This window comes from Hypanus sabinus, chromosome 11, assembly GCF_030144855.1.
Source record: "Hypanus sabinus isolate sHypSab1 chromosome 11, sHypSab1.hap1, whole genome shotgun sequence".
NCBI lineage: Eukaryota > Metazoa > Chordata > Chondrichthyes > Myliobatiformes > Dasyatidae > Hypanus > Hypanus sabinus.
Window position 1 is genome coordinate 62,438,168 of NC_082716.1, and position 19,924 is coordinate 62,458,091.

The window sequence follows — 19,924 nt, forward strand, 5'->3', positions numbered from 1 at the left end:
ACATTGTTGACCAGGGTCTGAAAAACAGCGGGATGTTGGCCAGACCAAATGGCATCACGAAGTACTCCTACTGGCCAGTGGGGGTGTTGAATGTGGTCTTCCGCTTGTCCCCTTCTCAGATGCGAACCATGTTGTAAGTGGTACACTGTCTTAGAGAATATTCTGTAGTTTCTGCATGGAGATGTTCAAATGCAGAGGCAAGCAGAGGTAAAGAGTAGTGGTTTCTCACCATGATGTTGCAGAGGCGCTGATAATAGTGAAATAGTTCAATGGCTCAATTGACGTAGGGATAAATCAATGTAGGGAAGGAGCTTCTTCTTGACAAAATGGAAGCCTGCCTCTGCTGGTGAGGGAACTGGACAGATAAATCCTAAAACTAATGCCTTCTTGATGTAGACTGTTTTTACATGACCACTGTTTGAGGATGGTAGAACCTGGCAGGAGGTCAATGCCACAGTCTTATGCCAGCGTTGAGGTAGAAAGATGCCCTTCTCTTTACTGAAGACCTCAAGAAGGTCAGCATATTGATCTGGAACACCAGACAGGTCCACACTAGCAGTTGGCTCTGGAGAGGATGCACTGACAGAGGCTTGAGCTAGACCTGTACAGGTAAACAGGCATGCCATTCCTCACTCTTGGTGCTCCTTTGGGACCAAGTGATCCATGGGGTTTTTCAAGATAGCCAAGGAAGACCAAGCACCAGCAGTAGTTCAGATCAATCAACAAGATAGAAGGAGAGCTGTCCCCTATGGTTGCCTTCTAGCACAAGTTGGAGGAGTACTATGGAAAGGTGGATCCTGTCAGAGCCCAGAGGCCCACCATCCAGAGCTTTGACATAAATATTCTCTCTCAGATGTTGTGTGGGAACTTCCCATCTTTGAGCCTGAGAGATATCCATGAGGTTCCCAGCTGCTCCCGAGTCAATAATGCCTGAAGCTCATCACTCTGGGTATCCCATGACGGGGAAGCTGAAAGCATTACTTAATTAGAGGAAGGTGCTTGCAGAGAGAATTGACCCGTAAGAATTTCCCTGTGATGATCTAAAGAGTAGGAGGTGTGGGCATTCACCTTCTGTGCCACTCAGCTGCCCAATTGTCTATTCGAATGGCCAGATTTATTAGTTCGTCTAGGCTGTCCTGTTCATCATGCACATGCTGGACCCCTCTGCTCAGCCCATGCTAGAAAGCAGTGATGATGGATCTCTCACTCTACCCCGTCTCAACCACAAGAGTGTAGAAATTTACTGCATAGTCCCTCACTGTCCCTCTCCCTTGGTACAAGTCCAGTAGTTGGTGGACAGCCTCCTGATCCCGTACTGGAAGATCAAACACTCTCCTGAACTTAACTACAAATTGCTGGGAAGACTGTGCTGCAGGGAAATTTTGTTCTTGTAGGGCTTTGAACAGGCTGAGTGGGTGTCAGTCTATGAGATTCACCATGTAAGTCAGTTATCATCCATTATCATTGAACTGACCTGGCTGGGCTTGGAAAGTCAGCTTACACCGGGTAATAAGTTCCCGCAGCCACTGGGGACATAGCAGTATCTGTCTAGTGGAGGAATAATTGGGTCAGGTCCAGAAGCAGCTAAGGGAATCGGAGCATTTATGGCTGACGCTGATGAGACTGCATAGAGGAGGATGGGACAGGTACCAGTGCTGGAAGTGAGACAGGTCAGGCAGAGAGCTGATGAACAGCAGTAATGAGAGTAGTAATGGCTGCACCTGAGTCTGGCTGCCTGTAATGAGTTGCTGAACTCACTATGGACAACCAGGTGTCACTACAAGTGCTGACGTCTGTTCTTCCTGCATCGACAGGGCTTGCTGCTCTGAGAGTAGATGTTGCAGTGTGTGAGCCATTACTGCCAACCTAGCTCCACTGATTTTAACTTCTCCACCTGACCACTGAAATTTGGTTTTGACTGGGCTTGACACTGAGAGCAGTTGTCGCACTGCCTGAGCCACTTCTGCCAACCCTGCCTCCACTGATTTTAACTTCTCTTGTACCTGACCAACAAGATTTAAGGCCAATTTCCACAGTTCTTTCTTCTCTGTATTCATTTTTGTGGTCATGTCTTACTGATGCAAGCTTGGTGATGGCCCAAATGCAAAGGGAGAGATATGGACTCAGAGTGAACAGTTCATACAGTTATAATTAAAATTGTACAGAACAAAGGAAAATATTAAACACTAGGCCAACGAGGCCACTAACTTAAAAAAAACCCTCTCAAATTGGCTAAAAATTCACATTGTCTTCACCGCTTAAAAACAGTAATCATAAACTAAATTTATACAGCTCCTGAAAAGCATCTGTCTAAAGCGCTAGTCTTCTTTCCTGAGGTGCAGGGAGCGTGACATTGCCATGCTTTGGTCAAGACCAGGCAAGACTGAAACAAAAGAAAAGGAGTTAAATACTGTACATTTAAAAAGAAACCCTAATTGGCTGGATTGTGCATTATCCCATGCATGATTGCTGTCTTCCAGCTGCCCGCATGCAAGGGCACACTGACTCTGTAGCAGAGTCAATGGTTGTGACGCAAATGTGGTCTGATGATTGCCTTATAAAGCTTAAGCATTTCATACTTATTTTTATATCCCAGACCTCTCAAAATGAATGCTAATATTGCATTTGCCTTCCATACTACTGACACAGTCTGCAAGTTAGCCTTTAGAGAATCCTACACTATGACTCCCAAGTCATTTTGCACTTCCAGTTCCTGAATTCACATCCCATTCAGAAAATAGTCTATGCCTTTAATCCTCCTACCAAAGTGCACGGCCATACACTGTATTCCATAAGCTACTTCTTTGCCCATTTTCCGAATCTGGCCAAGACCTTCTTCAAACTTCCTGCTTACCTGCCCTTCAATCTTTGTATCATTCATGAACATAGCCACAATGCCATTAAATCCATCATCTAGATCATTGACATACTGTATAACATGACAAGTAGTGGACCCAATGCTTTTCCTTTGGAACACAACTGGCAGCCAGCCAGAAAACCCCTTTTATTTCTGCTCTTTGCCTTCTGCCCATGCTGCTATCTTTCATGTAATACCATGGGCTCCTATCTTGTTTAGCTGCCTTATCTGTGGCACCTTGTCAAAGGTCTTCTGAAAATCCAGGTAAGTAACATCCATTGACTCTTCTTTGTCTGTCCTATCAGTTATTTCTTCAAAGAATTTAAACAGATTAGTCAGGCAAGGTTTCCCTTGAAGAAAATCATGCTGATTTCCACCTATTTTATCATACGCCTCCAAATACTGTGTCTTGAAACATCATCCTTAATAATGGACTCCAACGTTTTGCTAACCACTGAATTCAGGCTGGCTGACCTCTAGTTTCCTGTCTTTTGTGGGTGGCAATGAGCGAACAGGAGAAAGCAAAAAAATGGAATCATGACTGTTGTTTCAAGTTATTTGATCCACATCCCAAAGCATGAATTTAGACCATTATGAGAAAATAGCATGAGCAGTGTGCGAACACACACCTGAATGTCACATGCAAAGTTCTTTTTCGCATTTGAGATTCATTGAAGGTATAGATCCATGGATTGTTCAAGCCTGCTTGTCCATCAGTTAATGTGGGCCATGCTTGACTGCTCCACTTCCAAGAAGTCCAAGGCAGTTAAGTACTTTACTTAGTGTTCTCTTCCATTAACACTTCCTCTCCTCTGCTGGACTGGTCAGATGATGTGTCTAATCCACTTGCAACATACTTAACTCCGTCTAGCCGATGTTCCTTGTTCCCTAGGCCATCGATTGTAGCATCATTTTGCATGAATACAGGTCCTTTGGCCTATCATGGCTGAGCCAGCTATCAAGTACCTCTCTACACTGATCGCATTTTACAGCAGCTGTCCCATTATCTGCTATGTCCTGAGGTTTCAGGAGCTCATCTATATATGTCTTAAGTGTGAGAATACCTTCCTCCACTACCCCCTTTGGTGGTATGTTCCAGATTTCAACCACCTCTTGCCCTTCTTCCAACACCGATGCACCTCACCTTCACTCCAGGCCTGTTCTTCCTATGGTTCTTCCTAAAACACACCCAACCCATGATCTGCAGCCTGCTTGATTTCTTCCATACAACTCCGTAAACTTTAGACCTCAGTCATTGGAATTCCGCTGCCATTGATGTATTTGGGCTACTCTGCGCAATGTCTTTAACTCTTGGCATTGACTATTGAAGACTTCTTGGACTGTTCTGCTTTTAAATACTTCCAGGCCCTGGGAAACCAAGGGAGTGTAAGCAACACACACAAAATGCTGAAGGAACCAAGCAGGCCAGGTAGCTTCTTTGGAAAAGAGTACAGTTGACGCATCGGGCTGAGATCCTTCAGCAGGGCTGAGGAGTGTGATGTGTTGAATCCACAGATGAAAGTCTATCCTACTTATACATCAGTGGAATGAAGAGCACCTTTCCAACTGAACACCTAGCCCAACTCTGCCCTGCCCCCTACCATCAGTCTGTTCATCAACTCCCCAGCCATGACCACCAACCTCCATTGTTTGTTCTCTGCCCCTGCACCTCAGTCTATTCCCAACATGGTGATAATATGGTGAATTGGATCAGAACATTTGTGGATAATACCAAGGTTTGGGATACAGTGAACAGCGAAGAAGGCAATGAGATGGGACCTGGACTAACTGGAAAGAAGGGCTGAAAATAGTTGGTGGAATTTAATGTATACAAGTGTGACACGTTGCATTTTGGAGGACAAATCAGGAAAAGACTTAATGATGAGTAGTAGGGCACTGTGGACAGTAACAGAGGGATCTAGGAATACCATAAGGGTAATGAGTATAGGAGACATAGGAGCAGAATTTGGCCATTCAGCCCATTGAATCTCTTCTGCCATTTGATCATGGCAGATCCATTTCTCTCTCAATCCCATTTTACTGCCTTCTCCCTGTAACCTTTCACACCCTGATTTACCAAGAAACTAAGAACTTCCATCTTAAATACACTCGATGATCTGGCCTCCATAGCTGCCTGTGGCAATGAATGCCACAGATTCACTACCCTCTGGCTAATCAAGAACCATCCTCAGCCCTATCACTCTGGCTCCCATCCATTTGTCAAATTAGTTTAAACCCTCCCCAATAGTTCTAGCAAACTTGCCTGCAAGGATATTGGTTCCCTTTGGGTTCAGGTGCAGCCTGTCCCTTTTGTTTAGGACATACCTTCCCCAGAAAGGATTCCAATGAAACACTGTCCCCTGCACCAGGATAAAATGGATAATTCATATCCAGAATTCCTTGAAAGTGGTATCACAGGTAGATAGGGTCATAAAGAGATCTTCTGGGACATTGACCTTCATTAATCAAAGTATTGTATACAGGAGTTGGGATGTTACATTGATGTTGTATAAGATGTTGGTGAGGCCTAATTTGGAGTATTGTGTGCAGTTCAGGTCGCCCACCAACAGGAAAGATATCACTAAGCTGCAAAGAGTGCAGAAAAAATTTACAAGGCTGTTGCCAGACCTTGTGTACCTGAGTTATAGAGAAGGATTAAATAGATTGGGACTTCATTCTCTTCTAGTGCATAGGAGAATGAGGGGAGATTTGATAGAGGTATACAAAATTATGAAGGGTATAGATGGGGTAAATGCAAGCACATTTTTTCCACAGAGGTTGGCTGAAACTAGAACAAGAAATGATGGTTTAAGGGTGAATGTTGACATGTTTAAAGAGAACATGAGGGGTAACTTATTCACCTAGAGGGTGACTGAAGTGTGGACGAACTGCCAGTGGAAGTTGTGGATGTGGGTTCAATTTCAACATATAAGGGGAATTTGGATAGGTACAGGGAGGGTCGGGTGTAGGTCGATGCAACTAGGCAGAATAATAGTTAGACATTGTCTGGATGAGCTGAAGGTCCTGTTTCTGTGCTGTAGGTTTCTATGAATATGACTCTATGCCCAATAATCCCTCTTTCCTATCCCATCCAACTACAAAACTTATTGGAGACCCCTCTACCCTTGGATTTTTCCACCCCTGGCCACTAGCCCTCTTCCACAACAATTCTCGCTCGGTCCCTCCAGGAAATTCAATTCTCAGACAGAATTTAGTCTTGTGAATTGGACATTCAACTTGAATGTCCACCAATATGTCAATCAGGTAGTCAGGAAGCCAGCGGTAAAAAAAATAAAAACAGGGTATTAAAATGATAACACCTCTAACTATTACCCCCTTCACATTAATCTCTGTAAATACTTCAAGCCATATTTTATAATATTTACTTTGTAAATTCACGCTGGTATTTATGTGCATTTTATTGCATATCCGTACCTCTAACTTTATACTTGAACCTGAGGGGAACCAATACCTCTTCATGATCTGTTGGGGAGGGTGATGAGAACCAGAGTGATAGGGCTGAGGATGCTATACAAGTAGATGCAGTGTGTAGTGAGACTGTGAGAAAGGACACAGACGGTAGGGCAAAATTGCAGTCACTGGAATGAGTTGAAGTGAACATGGGAGAAAATTGAAAAGGGTGATGAATACAGGACTGAAGGTGATATATTTGAATGCAGTATTTTAGAAATTTGAGAGTATTGTGAGGAAGAAATGAGTGTAGTCACTATTACTAAGGAGAAGGTGCTTGGGAAACTGTAAGGTTGAAGGTCTGAAGTAAGCTGAACCTGATGGACATCGTCATTCTGAAAGAGATAGCTGAAGAATCTTCCAAGAATCATCAGGTTCTGTAATGGTTCTGGAGGATTTGAGAAGGAAGCAAGGAAGTTATAGGCCACCTAGCCAGACTTCAGTGGTTGGGAAGATATTGGAGTTCATTATTAAGGATGAAATTTCAGGGTAGTTGGAAGCATGTGATAAAATAAGCCAAAATTAGCATGGTTTCTTTAATGGAAATATTGCCTGACAAATCTGTTTTTAATTAATTGAAGAAGTAACAAGCAAGAGACAGTGACAAAGGAGAGTCAGTGGATATTGTTTACTTGGATTTTCAAAAGTCCTTTGACAAGGTGCTGCACATGGGGCAGCTTAATAAGATAAGAGTCCTTTGTATTATAGGAAAGATTCTACCATGGGTAGAAGTTTGTCTGACTGCCAGGAGGCAAAGAGTGGGAATAAAGGGGGCCTTTTCTGGTTGGTTGGCTGCTGCTGCTGACGGTTTAGAAGAATGAGGAGGTATTTTTACTGAAACCTATTGAATATTGAATGGCCTAGATAGAGTAGGTGTGGAGATGGTATTTCCTATAGTGGATAAGTCTAGGACCAGCGGGCACAGCCTTAGAATAGAGGGACACCCATTTAGTTCAGAGATGAGGAGACATTTCTTTAACTGTGGGTAGTGAATCTGCATTTTATTGCCACAGCTGGCTTAGGAGGTCAAGTTAATTGGGTATATTTAAAGTGGAGCTTGATAGGTTCTTGATTAGTTCGGCATCAAAGATTACAGAACAAAGCTGGAGAGTAGGGTTGTGAGGGTTAATAAATGAACCATGATAAATGGCAGAGCAGACTCGATGGGCAGAATGGCCTAATTCTGCTCTTATATCTAATGGTCTTATGTTAATCCTATATTCTTTATAGTTATTGAATGTTGTTGTTCTTAGTTGCATGTTGCACCCTGACCACCACATCATAGCAAATTGCTAATGTATATAAATGTTCAGTACAGTATATGGTGAATAAAGTTGATCCTTGATCCGTGATCCTTCAGATTTCCAAGCCCCATACAAGAACTCATCACCACACCTTCCTCTCATCCCAGTCTAGCACTGTCCTTAATCTTAATTTGAAATTCTGCTTTAATGCTCAAACCAGGGTCTTTTTGTGATGATGTTGTCAAAGAGCAGCTTTTGAGCCATCTACCAGACATTGTTTACAATGTTATCTAGTCCGTTTACCAAATGGGCCAGTCTGCATCTAGCCTGCAAATAAATAGCACGTCTTCGGGAGTTCAGTCACTTCAGCTAAATTCAGCAGAAAATGGAAAATGTAATCTGCCTCAGGAAGTCGACCATTATATCACTCATAATAAGGAGTTTCAGTTATGATGAAATGTCTTTGAGGCCATCAGTTTGCTGTTGTAAAAGGAAAGCAGTTTGAAATCTAGCAGTTGCTCTGTTATTGTACTCATAGGCAGACGAGGTCTCTGAAGAGTTTTATTAACTCATCTTGTTTGCCATATGAAGCACTTGAATGAATTTTTTACCTTGTTTATGGAGAGACACCAGTTATTGATTTCTGTTTATTTTTTTCATTAAAACTTTTACAGTAGTCTCTAGATTGAGTTTATGATATATGCCATGGAGAAAAGGATTACTGTTTTGAAATTGTCTGTAGAATAAGCGGCCAATCTTCTCTGGATTATGAGCTAAATTAATTTGAATTGTTCTAATGCATAACATTGCATAAATCCATTGGTAATATTTAATTCTCAGAATAGAATCATAGGAATCCAAGCTTCAGAAAGCAAGAGGTACTCTCTTGTCGGTTTTTCATGTTTGTTGTATATTTATTTGAAGTGAGAAACCTAGTCTAAACAGCTGTGGTCCAGAACACCACCACAGGTTGATAGGGTGTTAAGGAAGACAAAACAGTATGCTTGCATATATTAGTCAAGGCATTGAGTTCAAGAGCTGGGAAGTTAAGTTGCAGCTTTATAAAACTCCAGTTAGGCTGTTTCTGGAGTGTTGCATTCGATTCTTGTCGCCCCATTATAAGAAGAATGTCAGGGCTTTGGAGAGGGTACAGAATGCTGCCTGGATTAGTGGTAGTTTAGAGCAATTTTGCAAATAATGAATAACAAAGGTCCTGACACAGACCCTTGTGGCACACCACTCATCACCATCCTCCATTTGGAGAAACAATCTTCAATCATCCCCTTCTGCTTTCTACATCAGGGCCAGTTTTGAAAGCATCTAACTCTTCCTGGATTCCATGGAACCAACCTTTCAGATCAGCCTACCATGCTGGACCTTGTTGTTGGCCTTGCTAAAATCCAAATAGACAACATCCCCTGCCTTACCCTCATCTATCTATTTGGTTACTCTTCAGAAAACTTTGAAAGGCTTGTCAAGCATGGTTTCCAGTGCTCAAAGCTATGCTGACTTCTCATCATCTGACTACGTCAATCAAAATACTGGCAGAAGGTACATCCCCACTACTTGGGGCACCATGGTAGTGTAGTGGTTGATGCAAGGCTATTACAGCTCATAGCGTCAGAGTTCAGAGTTCAATTCTGGCACCGTCTATAAGAAGTTTGTACGTTCTCCCCGTGACTGCTTGGGCTTCCTCCAGATGCTCCAGTTCCCTCCCACAGTCCAAAGACATATGGGTTAGTAGGTTAAGTGGTTGTTGTAAATTGTCCTGTGATTAGGCTAGTAATAAAAAGATGTTTTGCTGATTGGTACAGCTCATTGGGCAGGAAAGGCCTATTTCGCACTGTATCTCTAAATAAAATTGAAATATAATAAAATACCGATGTCAGGCTGACTAGCCTATAGTTCCCTTCTTGAACAGAAGAACAATGTAAAGGAGGTAGGATTTATACTGTGAACGGTAGGGCTTTGAGGAGTGTCGTAGAGGAAAGGGATCTTTCCTCTATACAGATAGAAATCTGTATGGCTATACAGATCCATAATTCATTGAAACTGGCATCACAGATAGAAAGGGTCATAAAGAGATCTTTTGGCACATTGGCCTTCGTACGATAGGGCACTGAGTACAGGAGTTGAAATTGTACAAGATTGTTGTGAGACCAGATTTAAAATGTTGTGTACAGTTCTGGTCACCTTCCTACAGGAAAGAGATCAATAAGAGAAAAATTCCAAGGATGTTGCCAGAACTTGGGGACCCAAGTTAAAAGGAAAGGTTAAAAAGGATAGGACTTTATTGCCTAGAGTGGAAGAAAATGAGAGGAACTTGATAGAGGTATACAGAATTATGAGGGGAATAGATAGGGTAGATGCATGCAGGTATTTTTCCCTCACGTTGTGCAAGGCTAGAATTAGAGGTCATAATTGTAGGGTAAAAGGTGAAATGTTTAAGCAGAATCTGAGGGGAAACCTCTTCACTCTGAGGGTTGTGCAAACATGGAATAAGCTGGCAGTAGAAGTCATTTATGCAGGTTCAGTTGTGACATTTAAGGGAATTTGGAATAAGTACATGGATGAGAGGGTATTGAGGAATATTGTACAGATGCAGGTAAAAGGAAATAGGCAGGAGATCAGGTCGGCATGGACGAAATGGGCAAAAGGGCCTGTTTCTGTGCTTGAAAACACTACGACTCTATAATTCTTGTTAGTTAAGTTCCAGTATTTGGTTACTTCCATCAGTGGCTAAGCATGAAGCAAACGTCAGGAAAACCATGAAGCACGGGTTTCCACCAGTTCCTCTCTGGCATCCCACAAAGTCCAAGGGTGCACATGGTCAATTCCCTGGGATGACTGCAAAAGCAGGAAATGATGTATTGGGATTGAGGGCAGAGAAATGCAAGTTGCTTGTCTACCTGCTTGTAAACTTTCCAAACTCAATCTGCTTCTTCAGCGAGTGAGGTAACTGATGAACTAATGATTCCTTTAACAGTTGTGAGATGTTGCTGGTGAAAAATGGTGCAACATTTATTAATGTAACAATAGATACTTGGTGCCAACGCAAGGTGCAAAGCCTGTACCAGTGTTTTACAAGGTGTCAAGTAAGTGCCATATTTAAGACTATGGGTTGATCTTCTGCCGTCTTCTCTGAGAAATTTTGTTCTTTAGTAATTAAACAGCAATTAACAGGAGGCATGAAATAAAGGGATTTCACTTTTAAATAAGGTGCTAATTGATAATAATAAAGACTCTATTCACTGGGTGAGAGATGTTATAAATTGCTCTGTGCTAAGAAACTTTTCAGTGCCACTGTGAATTTGCCAGATCTTGATGGCCGACAGAAACAGCGAGGCTTTAATTCTGCTTTTCTAAATTTTCTCCTAGAGAGTGACTGGCTGCATCCTGTCCAACGTAAACTCTCCAGCTACACCTATCATTGGACAGCCACAGAATGGAAGGCGCACCATCTACCAGAACACCACAATCACAAGCAACAAACCCACTGCAGGCAAGTCTCATCTGTGACCTGGTGGATGTGTCATGGGGGAGGCTGGAAAAAGCGGAGGGTGCCTTATCAAATCTTGATTCAGGGTCAATGTTTTAGTACACGAAAGAGCTATTTTTGAGTAACGGAACCAAACCCAAGGATTTGCATTTTAAACCTCATTACTGGTTAGGTGCCTGAATACAACATCTTGTATATTCATTAGACATTGCAGAAATATTATTTCAAATTCCTCCTGTTACAGCTGGGGAACTTACTTCAGGCCGGTAAATAAAGATGACATTTAAATATTATCATTATAAATAATAGAGGCTCGATTCTCATAAAATTCCAGCAGAGTAACTCATTCTTTACCTGTTCTGGCTAATGTAAGGCTCCGGAGCCACAACGAAGTAGTTGACTTTCAATTTTCTTCTGAAATGGCCCAGAAAGGAAAATTTGGAATGGACTCTTAAGGCTGAAAGAAGATGCCTGTCCCACCGGGCAATCAGAGAAAAGCTCAAGGTCCAAGTTTTTTTAAAGTTAGCTGTTCTTGGCTAAGAGATGGAGGAATTACAAAAAATTGGCCACAATGGCCATTTCTTTTCCCTATTCAACATTTACATATAAATTGATGTATGACCCCTTATTTGAATGCTGGTATCTCCTGGAACATTCCAGGCATGAGGGAGCACCACCAGAGATTGAACTAGTAGGAATAAACACTAAGCATGCTATTTGTTTTTATGGATAAGGGTGTCATTGACCAAAGACGCATTCTCTGCTTGTCCCTAATTCCCCTCCAGTAATTTGTAGTGAACTACTTTCCTGAAGCATACTGCTCTTTATTGCTGGGGATCATACTCCAGGATTTATGCAGCAATGATGAAGACGTAGTGATGCATTCCTAATTCAGGACAGTGTGTGTCTTGGATGGTATTTGAAAGTGGTGTGTTTTTTTTAAGAAAAGTCGGAAAACTACAAGAGCTGGAAATCTGAAAGAATGAAGCCCGAGTAATTCTTTGTTAAGTTATATTAGTCTAATTCCTTGGGCATTCAGATCAAATGCATTCTTAAGTTAAGTTATACTCTGAGCTTTTTGTACTTGACCTTCCACATCTGAGTGAAGTTCCCCCTTATGTTATCTTTAAACATTTCACCTTTCACCCTTAACCCCTGACCTACTGTTGTCTCACCCAACCTCAGAGGAAAAAACCTGTTTGGTTTTACTCACTCTATACCCTCATTAATTTGTATACCTCTAACAACTCTGCCTTTAATCTTCTACATTCTCAGGTATAAAGTCCTAACCTATTCAACCTTACCCAAATTCTCAGATATTCAAGTCCTGGCAACATCCTTGTAAATTTTCTCTGTACTCTTTCAATCTTAGTGACATCTTTCCTGTAGGTATGTGAACAAACCTGGACACAATACTCCAAATTAGGCCCCACCAACATCATATACAATTTCGACATAGTATCTCAGCTACTGTACTCAATACATTGATTTATGAAGGTCAATGTTCCAAAAGCTTTCTTTGTGTCCCTATCAAACTGTGACACCACTTTCAAGAATTATGGATCAGCATTCCCAGATCCCTTTGTTCTACCACACTTCCTCAGTGCCATACTACTCACCATGTTTTAAATTTACCCTGGTTGGCCCTCCAAAATGCAACACCTCACATTTGCATCCATTAAATTCCATCTGCCATTTTATAGCCCATTTCGCCAGCTGGTCCAGATCCCACTGTAAGTCTTGACAGTCTTCTTTGCTGTTTACTAGACCCAGTCTTAGTGCCATCTGCAAATTTGCTGATCCCATTTACCACATCATATTGCAGATTATTGATACAGATGACAAACAACAATTGCTATGGCACACCACTAGTCACAAACCTCCAGTCAGAGAGGCAACTATCTGCAACTAGTCTTAGGCTTCTAATGCAAAAGTAATGTTTAATCCAGTATACTACTTTATCTTAAACGCCAAGCGACGGAACCTTCTTGAACAGCCTTCCATGTGGGACCAGTAGACAATATCCACTGCCTTGCCTTCACCAGTTTTCTTGGTAACTTCCTCAAAAAGCTCAATAAGATTGGTTAGACACAACTTGTCACACACAAAGCCATGTTGATTATCCCTAATCAGTCCCTGTCTGGCCAAACACTTATATTTCCAGTTCCTTAGGATCCCACTACTGATATCAGGCTTACCAGCCTGTAATTTCCTGTCTTATTCTTAGAGCCTTTTTTAATCAACGGAACATTATCTATCCTCCAATCCTCCGGCACCTCACCTGGGGCTAAGGGTGTTTTAAATATCTCTGCTATTTCTGCACTAGCCTCCCACAGGGTCCAAGGCAACATATTGTTAGGCCCTGTAGATTTATCCACTCTAATTTGCCTGAAGACAGCAAACCTCTCCTCGGCAATCTGTACAGGGCCCATGACTTCATTTCTTTATTGCCTCACATCTATAGACTCTGTCCTCTTCTGTAACCTGCATCGGGTACATGGCCTTGCTGTTGCTTTGCCTCATCTATATGTAAAAATACATGTAAGACCTCCCCCATCTCTTTCAGCTCCATGCATAAATTACCATTCTTATCTTCTGGAAGACCAACTTTATTGCTAGCTATCCTTTTGTTCCTATTATATTTATAGAAGCCCTTAGGATTCTCCTTCACCTTGTCTGCTAGAGCAACTTAATGCCTTCTTAAGTGTTCTCTTGCATTTCTCATACTCCTCAAGTACCTCATTTGTTCCTACCTGCCTATACACCTGTTATGCACCTCCTTCATTTTCTTAACCAAGACCTCAAAATCTCTTGGAAACCATGGTTCTCTAAACCTGACGTCCTTGCCTTTTATTCTAACAGGAACATCAAAACACAGTACTCTGGAAATTTCCCTTTTATTCACCATATGCATTTACAAGTTATTTAACCGACTGGTGGCGTAGTGGCATCAGCGTTGGACTTCGGGGTGAGAGGTCCCAAGTTCGGATCCAGCCGGCTCCCTTGCACGCTCTCCACCCGTGCCTGGGTTGAGTGTCGAGCTAGCAACTCGAGCTCCTAAAAAAAACCTGGAGAGGGATGGGCTCTGCCATGTTTCACCACGTGCCCAAGACACGTCGTACCATGAGCAATCACCAAAAAGATCGGTGCAAAAAGCTTGTCATGATGGTGCCCCGACGACTCCACCAGGAGTTAAGGATATACACACATTTACATGAATTAGGAATTTGCTGTGGTATGTTGGTTAGGTGCGGCATGCAACAAAAAAAAACATTAAACTATTATAAACAATAAAGAATTACATAAAAATAAAGTTAGAGGTTGAAGTACGGATATGGAATAATGTGATAAATAAATATCAGCCTGTATTTACAATGTAAACAGTATTATACAAAATGGTTTAGTGTTTGCAGCACAGTGAAGTGGCTGAGGTAATAGATGAGGGGTGGGGTGGCTAACTAGATTAACTGCCTGGGAGAGAAAACTTGGAGGTCTGTGTCCGTGCTCTGTATCTCCATTATTCTGTGATAGGTTTCCATCCCCCGAGGATAAACATGAATCAGCTAGGTTTTTACAGTAATCCGATAGTTTCATAGCTTCCATTATTGAGAGATGAGTTTTTATTCCAGATTAATTTCATGACTTGAATTTAAATTCCCCAGCTATCACAGTAGGATTCAAGCCTGTGACTCTGGACCTGTAGGGCACCGACTCCAATTAAGTTACTAGACTAACAGACATTACAATATCACATGGAGAGAATATCTAAACTATTGACTGCGTGATGGTAAAAAACACTTTTTCTGAAATGATACTTTGGTATTTTTCCTGCTTTATTGACTCCAGTTTCAGATTTTTGTGAATATTATAACTGGGCGGCCTCTTTAAACACATTAGTATCATCTCTTAGAATTGTAATGGGGCAGTCAAGTTCAAATGTATTTTTTTCAATTTATGTGTGGTTCAGTGGTTAGGATCATTGTCAATTGTGTCAAGGCTCACAAATGTAATTCTGTTCCCATTTTAATGTACATTCCACCCTTAATTATATTCTATTACAAATTCCTGTGCCTACATTTGTAATGAAAATAATTTTTGTCAAGCAGTCATTGAATAATGAACTCCTTCCACCATTGGTGACATTGCGAGAGAAGTGGGTTTACATTTGCAAAGGAATCGTTTGTAGAGCTGGGGCTTGAGGACAAAAGAGTGTAACTAATTGGGTAGATTCTCAAGTGTTGATAGGTGTGCAGTGCCAGCCTCTTGTATGATTCTGAAGTACCACTTGCACCCTGTATGTGGTGATGTGAAAGAGGCTTTAAAAAAATAATCATAAATAAATATACGCAGCTAAACAAAAAAAACCTAGAAAATGGTTGGCACAGTGCTGATTATATTTTTAGCTCTATACAATTAACTTTGGAATGGGGTGAAATGTTATTATTGCCAACTTGAAAATAATTCAAATGGCCATTATTATAGCTGTGCCAGAGTGAGATCTCAATAGGTCCCATTTTTTTTATTCTTTGGAGCAAATACCCTCATTTACACCCATCCCCCACCCTAACCCCTATACAATACCAATATCCATCCACCTTAATAAGTATGCCATTCCGAATGAAGGTGGTTTTATTTCCATGGGATTAAGTGAGCTCTTTTTCCATTGGAGTCCTGACAGGCCTTGGGGGGTTGGCCCTCTGTTGACATGTGTCTTGGAATATCTGAAACTCTCAGTGCAGGGTCGGGGGGGGGGGCAGATGTCAGGCCTGAGCTAATCAGGGAGGTCAGGATTTGGGGCTAAAACCAATTGAGGAGGATCTAGGCAGTTTTATCACACTCCAGTTGCTGTCAATGCAGTGTTACTTGTGGTGATAGCAGCAGATCCTGATGAAGTCAAGTCTTCATGACCCCTGACAACCTAGTACTCTATCCAATATGCCACGCTGCAGTTTCAAGGATTGGGTATTATAACTTTTATTGCCTTGGAAATTTATCTACTCTTGCTATCAGTAACCACACTATATAGCACTGTTTAAGCATTGTATCATGCCTTAAAATGTATTGCACTGGCTTCGGCCCTAGCTATTTTTACTATGACCAGTCCAGAAAACAATTTCCGTAGGCAGGATCTTAGATCATGATTTCTTTATATACAATCCTTTGTTGGACTCCCTAATGTGCTTCACAGTGAAACAGTGCCAATTCCTCGGGCCTTCATAAACTAACACTACTATCGCAAACTCTGAACCTCGCTATACTTTTCCTTCTTTCTCAAGGCCCCATCTTCCTTCCTCCACCACATTTCCTCCAGCTCCCCTACCCCTATCCTGCTTCAATTACAGCATTGTGCTCACTTGACCTGAGTTATGCTCTTCGACTGAACAATTCATGTAATTTTGTGGAAGATCAGTGAGTATATTTAACTTGTATCCCTAAAATCTAAGAGTACATGGTAAGTGTGAAGCAGGGGTAGGATGTAGGTTCCTGACACTGACTAGAGGTAATGTCACTTTACTGCATTGTAGTGGAACAATAGAACTCAATTTAAAAGCTTTTGAAGAGATCAGCAAGTAGAAAAAGTACAATTTTATTTATTTATTCAGAGATACAGCACAGTAATGGGCCCTTCTGGCCCAAAGAGCCTGCACCACCCAATTACACCATGTGACCAATTAACCTACAAACCTTAGCCACTGAAGAATATGGCAGGAAAGCAGAGCTTCTGGAGACAACCCATGCGGTCACGGGGAGAATGTACAAATTCCTTACAGACAGCAGCGGGAATTGAAAGCGGGTTATGTTAAACGCCATGCTACTGTGCTACCTGATTTATACAAACAACTAAACTCCATGTTAGGACCCTCCGATGAATAACAAGGTTCCAATTCAGGACCATAACTATGCGTTCACAAAACTTCTGTACCAAACAGGAAGTGATACTGAGCCTTTCTTTTAAAATCTCATTATTGGATTTCAGAAGCTGTTCAAAGTCCTCTTAATTTTCTCAGAATTGCCTTCAGTCTTTAATGTTTATGCCTCATCTGATTCATGTGTATATACAATTTAGCCAAAGAATAAATGACTAAATACAAAGTTAGTGTATATACTCTGGAAGATAAGAGCACCTGCATGTCACACTGCCATAGATCAAAGGAATCAAAGGAACACTTGTCAGCTATGTTAAAGAAATAGACATCTGTGATATTATTTTCAGAAACCTATACCAACAATTCAAATATTCCTACAAGTAATTAACCTACTGGTATTGGCAGCTATTTATATTTTGTTTATGGTTTTAGATTTAAAGCTTAGTTGAAATTTGTTCTTCCTCTGCCTGTAATGTGGTGATTAGACCAGGGTGGAATTCTCTAATTATGACTTAATTAGGATTTACAATTCTATCATGATCTTCCCGTTCTTCTATATTCCATGCCACTAGGCAAGTATACCACATGCATTCTGTAGTTTAACATCAAGTATTTCCATCATTTCTTTGCTTTTCTTTGTATCCCACCGTTTATCCACTTGTTATCTTTTTGCTCTCCCCAAATGTAAACTGTTCACTTCTCCAGACTGGGTTTGATTTGCAACACTTTGCCCATTGCATCTGTTCATCGATGTGCTGCAACCTTCTTCCTCACATGGACAATTTGTTATCTCCAAAGATTCCCTTTTTGTAGATTAAATACAGTGAATTTCTGATTATTAACATTGAGCATGAAAAATGGAGAACTTAGCACTGAGGCTTGCAGAATCCCATTGATACAGTCAAAGCAAAACCTTGTGGCAACCATTGCGCTTAACTTCCTGCCACTTTCCAGTTTTAGATCCCAAACCATTTCCTCTGGATTCAATGGACTGAAGATTTTCTTAGCTGTCTACCTTGATAAGCTCCTCGGTAAAATTCATGTGTTAACATCAAGTGTACTACCCTCATTGATAATATTTATTAACCCTCAAAGCTAGTCAGTCAGGTTGGTCATATGTGACCTTAAGAAATGCATGTTAGTCATTCTTGGTTAGCCTGTAGATTTATCGATGATAATTTATACATTTCCCCAGACCCTTTCTCAGTAATTTATTCTGACGGTCGATTCATCTGTAATTATCCTGTCCATCCCTTTTAAAACAATTAAAGCACATTAACAGCCTTCAAACCTCCTGCAAAACATCTGGGGAAAAGAGAATTGGAAAATGAAAGCCATAGTTTTTGCTACTTCCTCCCCCTCCTACTTTCAAATCTCTTACTATCTTTCCTTTCGTTTAGTCCTGACGAAGGGTCTCGGCCCGAAACGTCGACATTGTTTCTCCTTATAGATGCTGCCTGGCCTGCTGTGTTCCACCAGCATTTTGTGTGGGCTTTTGCTAATTTTATGTCTTTTCATTTAAAAAAAAGTGTTCTGATGCTGCTGACTTATCCATTAATATGTTGTACCTCACTGTTTAGTATCTCCTTTCCTTCGTACTGTTTCACTTTAACTACATCATCAGTATTGTCTCTCTTTTGTGAAATGATGCAGAAGATTAATTTACAGCTCACTCTCGTGCTTTCCATCAAGGCTTGGCTTGCCTTTTAATATTTTTTTAAAAACCTGCTTTTTCCTTTGTCATCCTTTTCCCTTTATGTGTCCTTAAATAAGGCTCCAATTTGTAAGAATTTTTTTTTGAAACCTTGAGCTGAGTTGTTGTCAAAGCTGGGGAAAATTGTCAGAAATATTGATTTTTTTTAGTTTAACAACAGGAATTTTTAAATACCAGGATCTAGATTTGCTTCAGAGAGGAAAATCAGCTCAGATTATATAAATGTGAAATAATTTAACATTTTCTCTTGCTATCTGTTGTTTCCTGCTGAGAACCAGCTGCAGTGCTCCCTCTCCATCAGCCATTATCCTTCAGCAAGAACGAGGGAGTGAACACAGATGGCTCAGAGGGTGGGAATCCCATTCACACCCTAACTAGTGAAGGCAGCTCACTCCTTCCACCATCAGTCTCGGGTCCCACTCACTCACCAACTGCTTCTCACTGACAAACTTCTCCAAAGCTCTGCAGTGATTCTGGTCACATCCACCATTTTCCAGCACTCTGACGGATACAGGTCTATGCACACTGATTAATTTGCACACTCCCCTCCCCTGTTCCCTTTGCATTGTCGTTGCCTCTCTACCATGTCTTTCAATCTCCTTCTTTGAAGTGACATCCAGATCGTACATGGTTAATGCAGGAGGCCGTGGGGCATCAACACTGATAAGACAAGCCAAACAAAATGGCAGTATAGACCACATAACAGGCAATCTTAGTTTATGCACAATTGTAGTTTAGGCAAACTATTCATAAATCATCTGACCATTTTCTTGAGTTTTACTTGTCAGTAATTTTCCACAGACTAGTTTGTTATTCGATTTTCCATTTTTAATTTCGTATCTGCATTTCCTGTAATCCTTTTGGATCTCTGAGGTTTAATGCTGCCCATCAAAAAATTTCCTCTCCTTGCTTTATCCTATGCTGTATGCATCCTTGGCGTCTCTATTTTGAGACAGTGAGATGCTGCCTATTACTTCTAGACCTTTCCCAGAGGGCTTAGGTTCAAGGTGAGGGTTAGCTCCTCCTTGACTCTCAGACCATATCCTGAAATTCATTTTGTAGTGAGCTCAGTCCTTCCTGTTAACTCCTCAGTACAAATGTGTAGGAACTGAATCTCAAACTTGGATTGAGAGAAGATCCTGAAATCTCTCTGGCATGTTTATCTTTATCTCTTTCTGCTTATCTCTTTATCTTGTTATCTCATGCTCTCATTATTTATTGCTATTTATTTATATTTGCTCTACTTGATCTTTCATTGATCCTGTTCATAAT

The 19,924-nt window shown here is 41.2% G+C and overlaps 1 protein-coding gene across 2 annotated transcripts in view; it reads left to right on the top strand.

Annotated features, from left to right (window-relative positions):
* The window catches only part of nmnat2 (nicotinamide nucleotide adenylyltransferase 2), a 328,536-nt gene that overhangs the window by 255,599 nt on the left and 53,013 nt on the right, over nt 1-19,924 (top strand). For both annotated transcript variants that reach the window (XM_059984483.1, XM_059984484.1), the window contains one exon: nt 10,951-11,074. In XM_059984483.1, the coding sequence (XP_059840466.1) occupies nt 10,951-11,074 (124 nt within the window). The remainder of the gene's footprint in view (nt 1-10,950; nt 11,075-19,924) is intronic.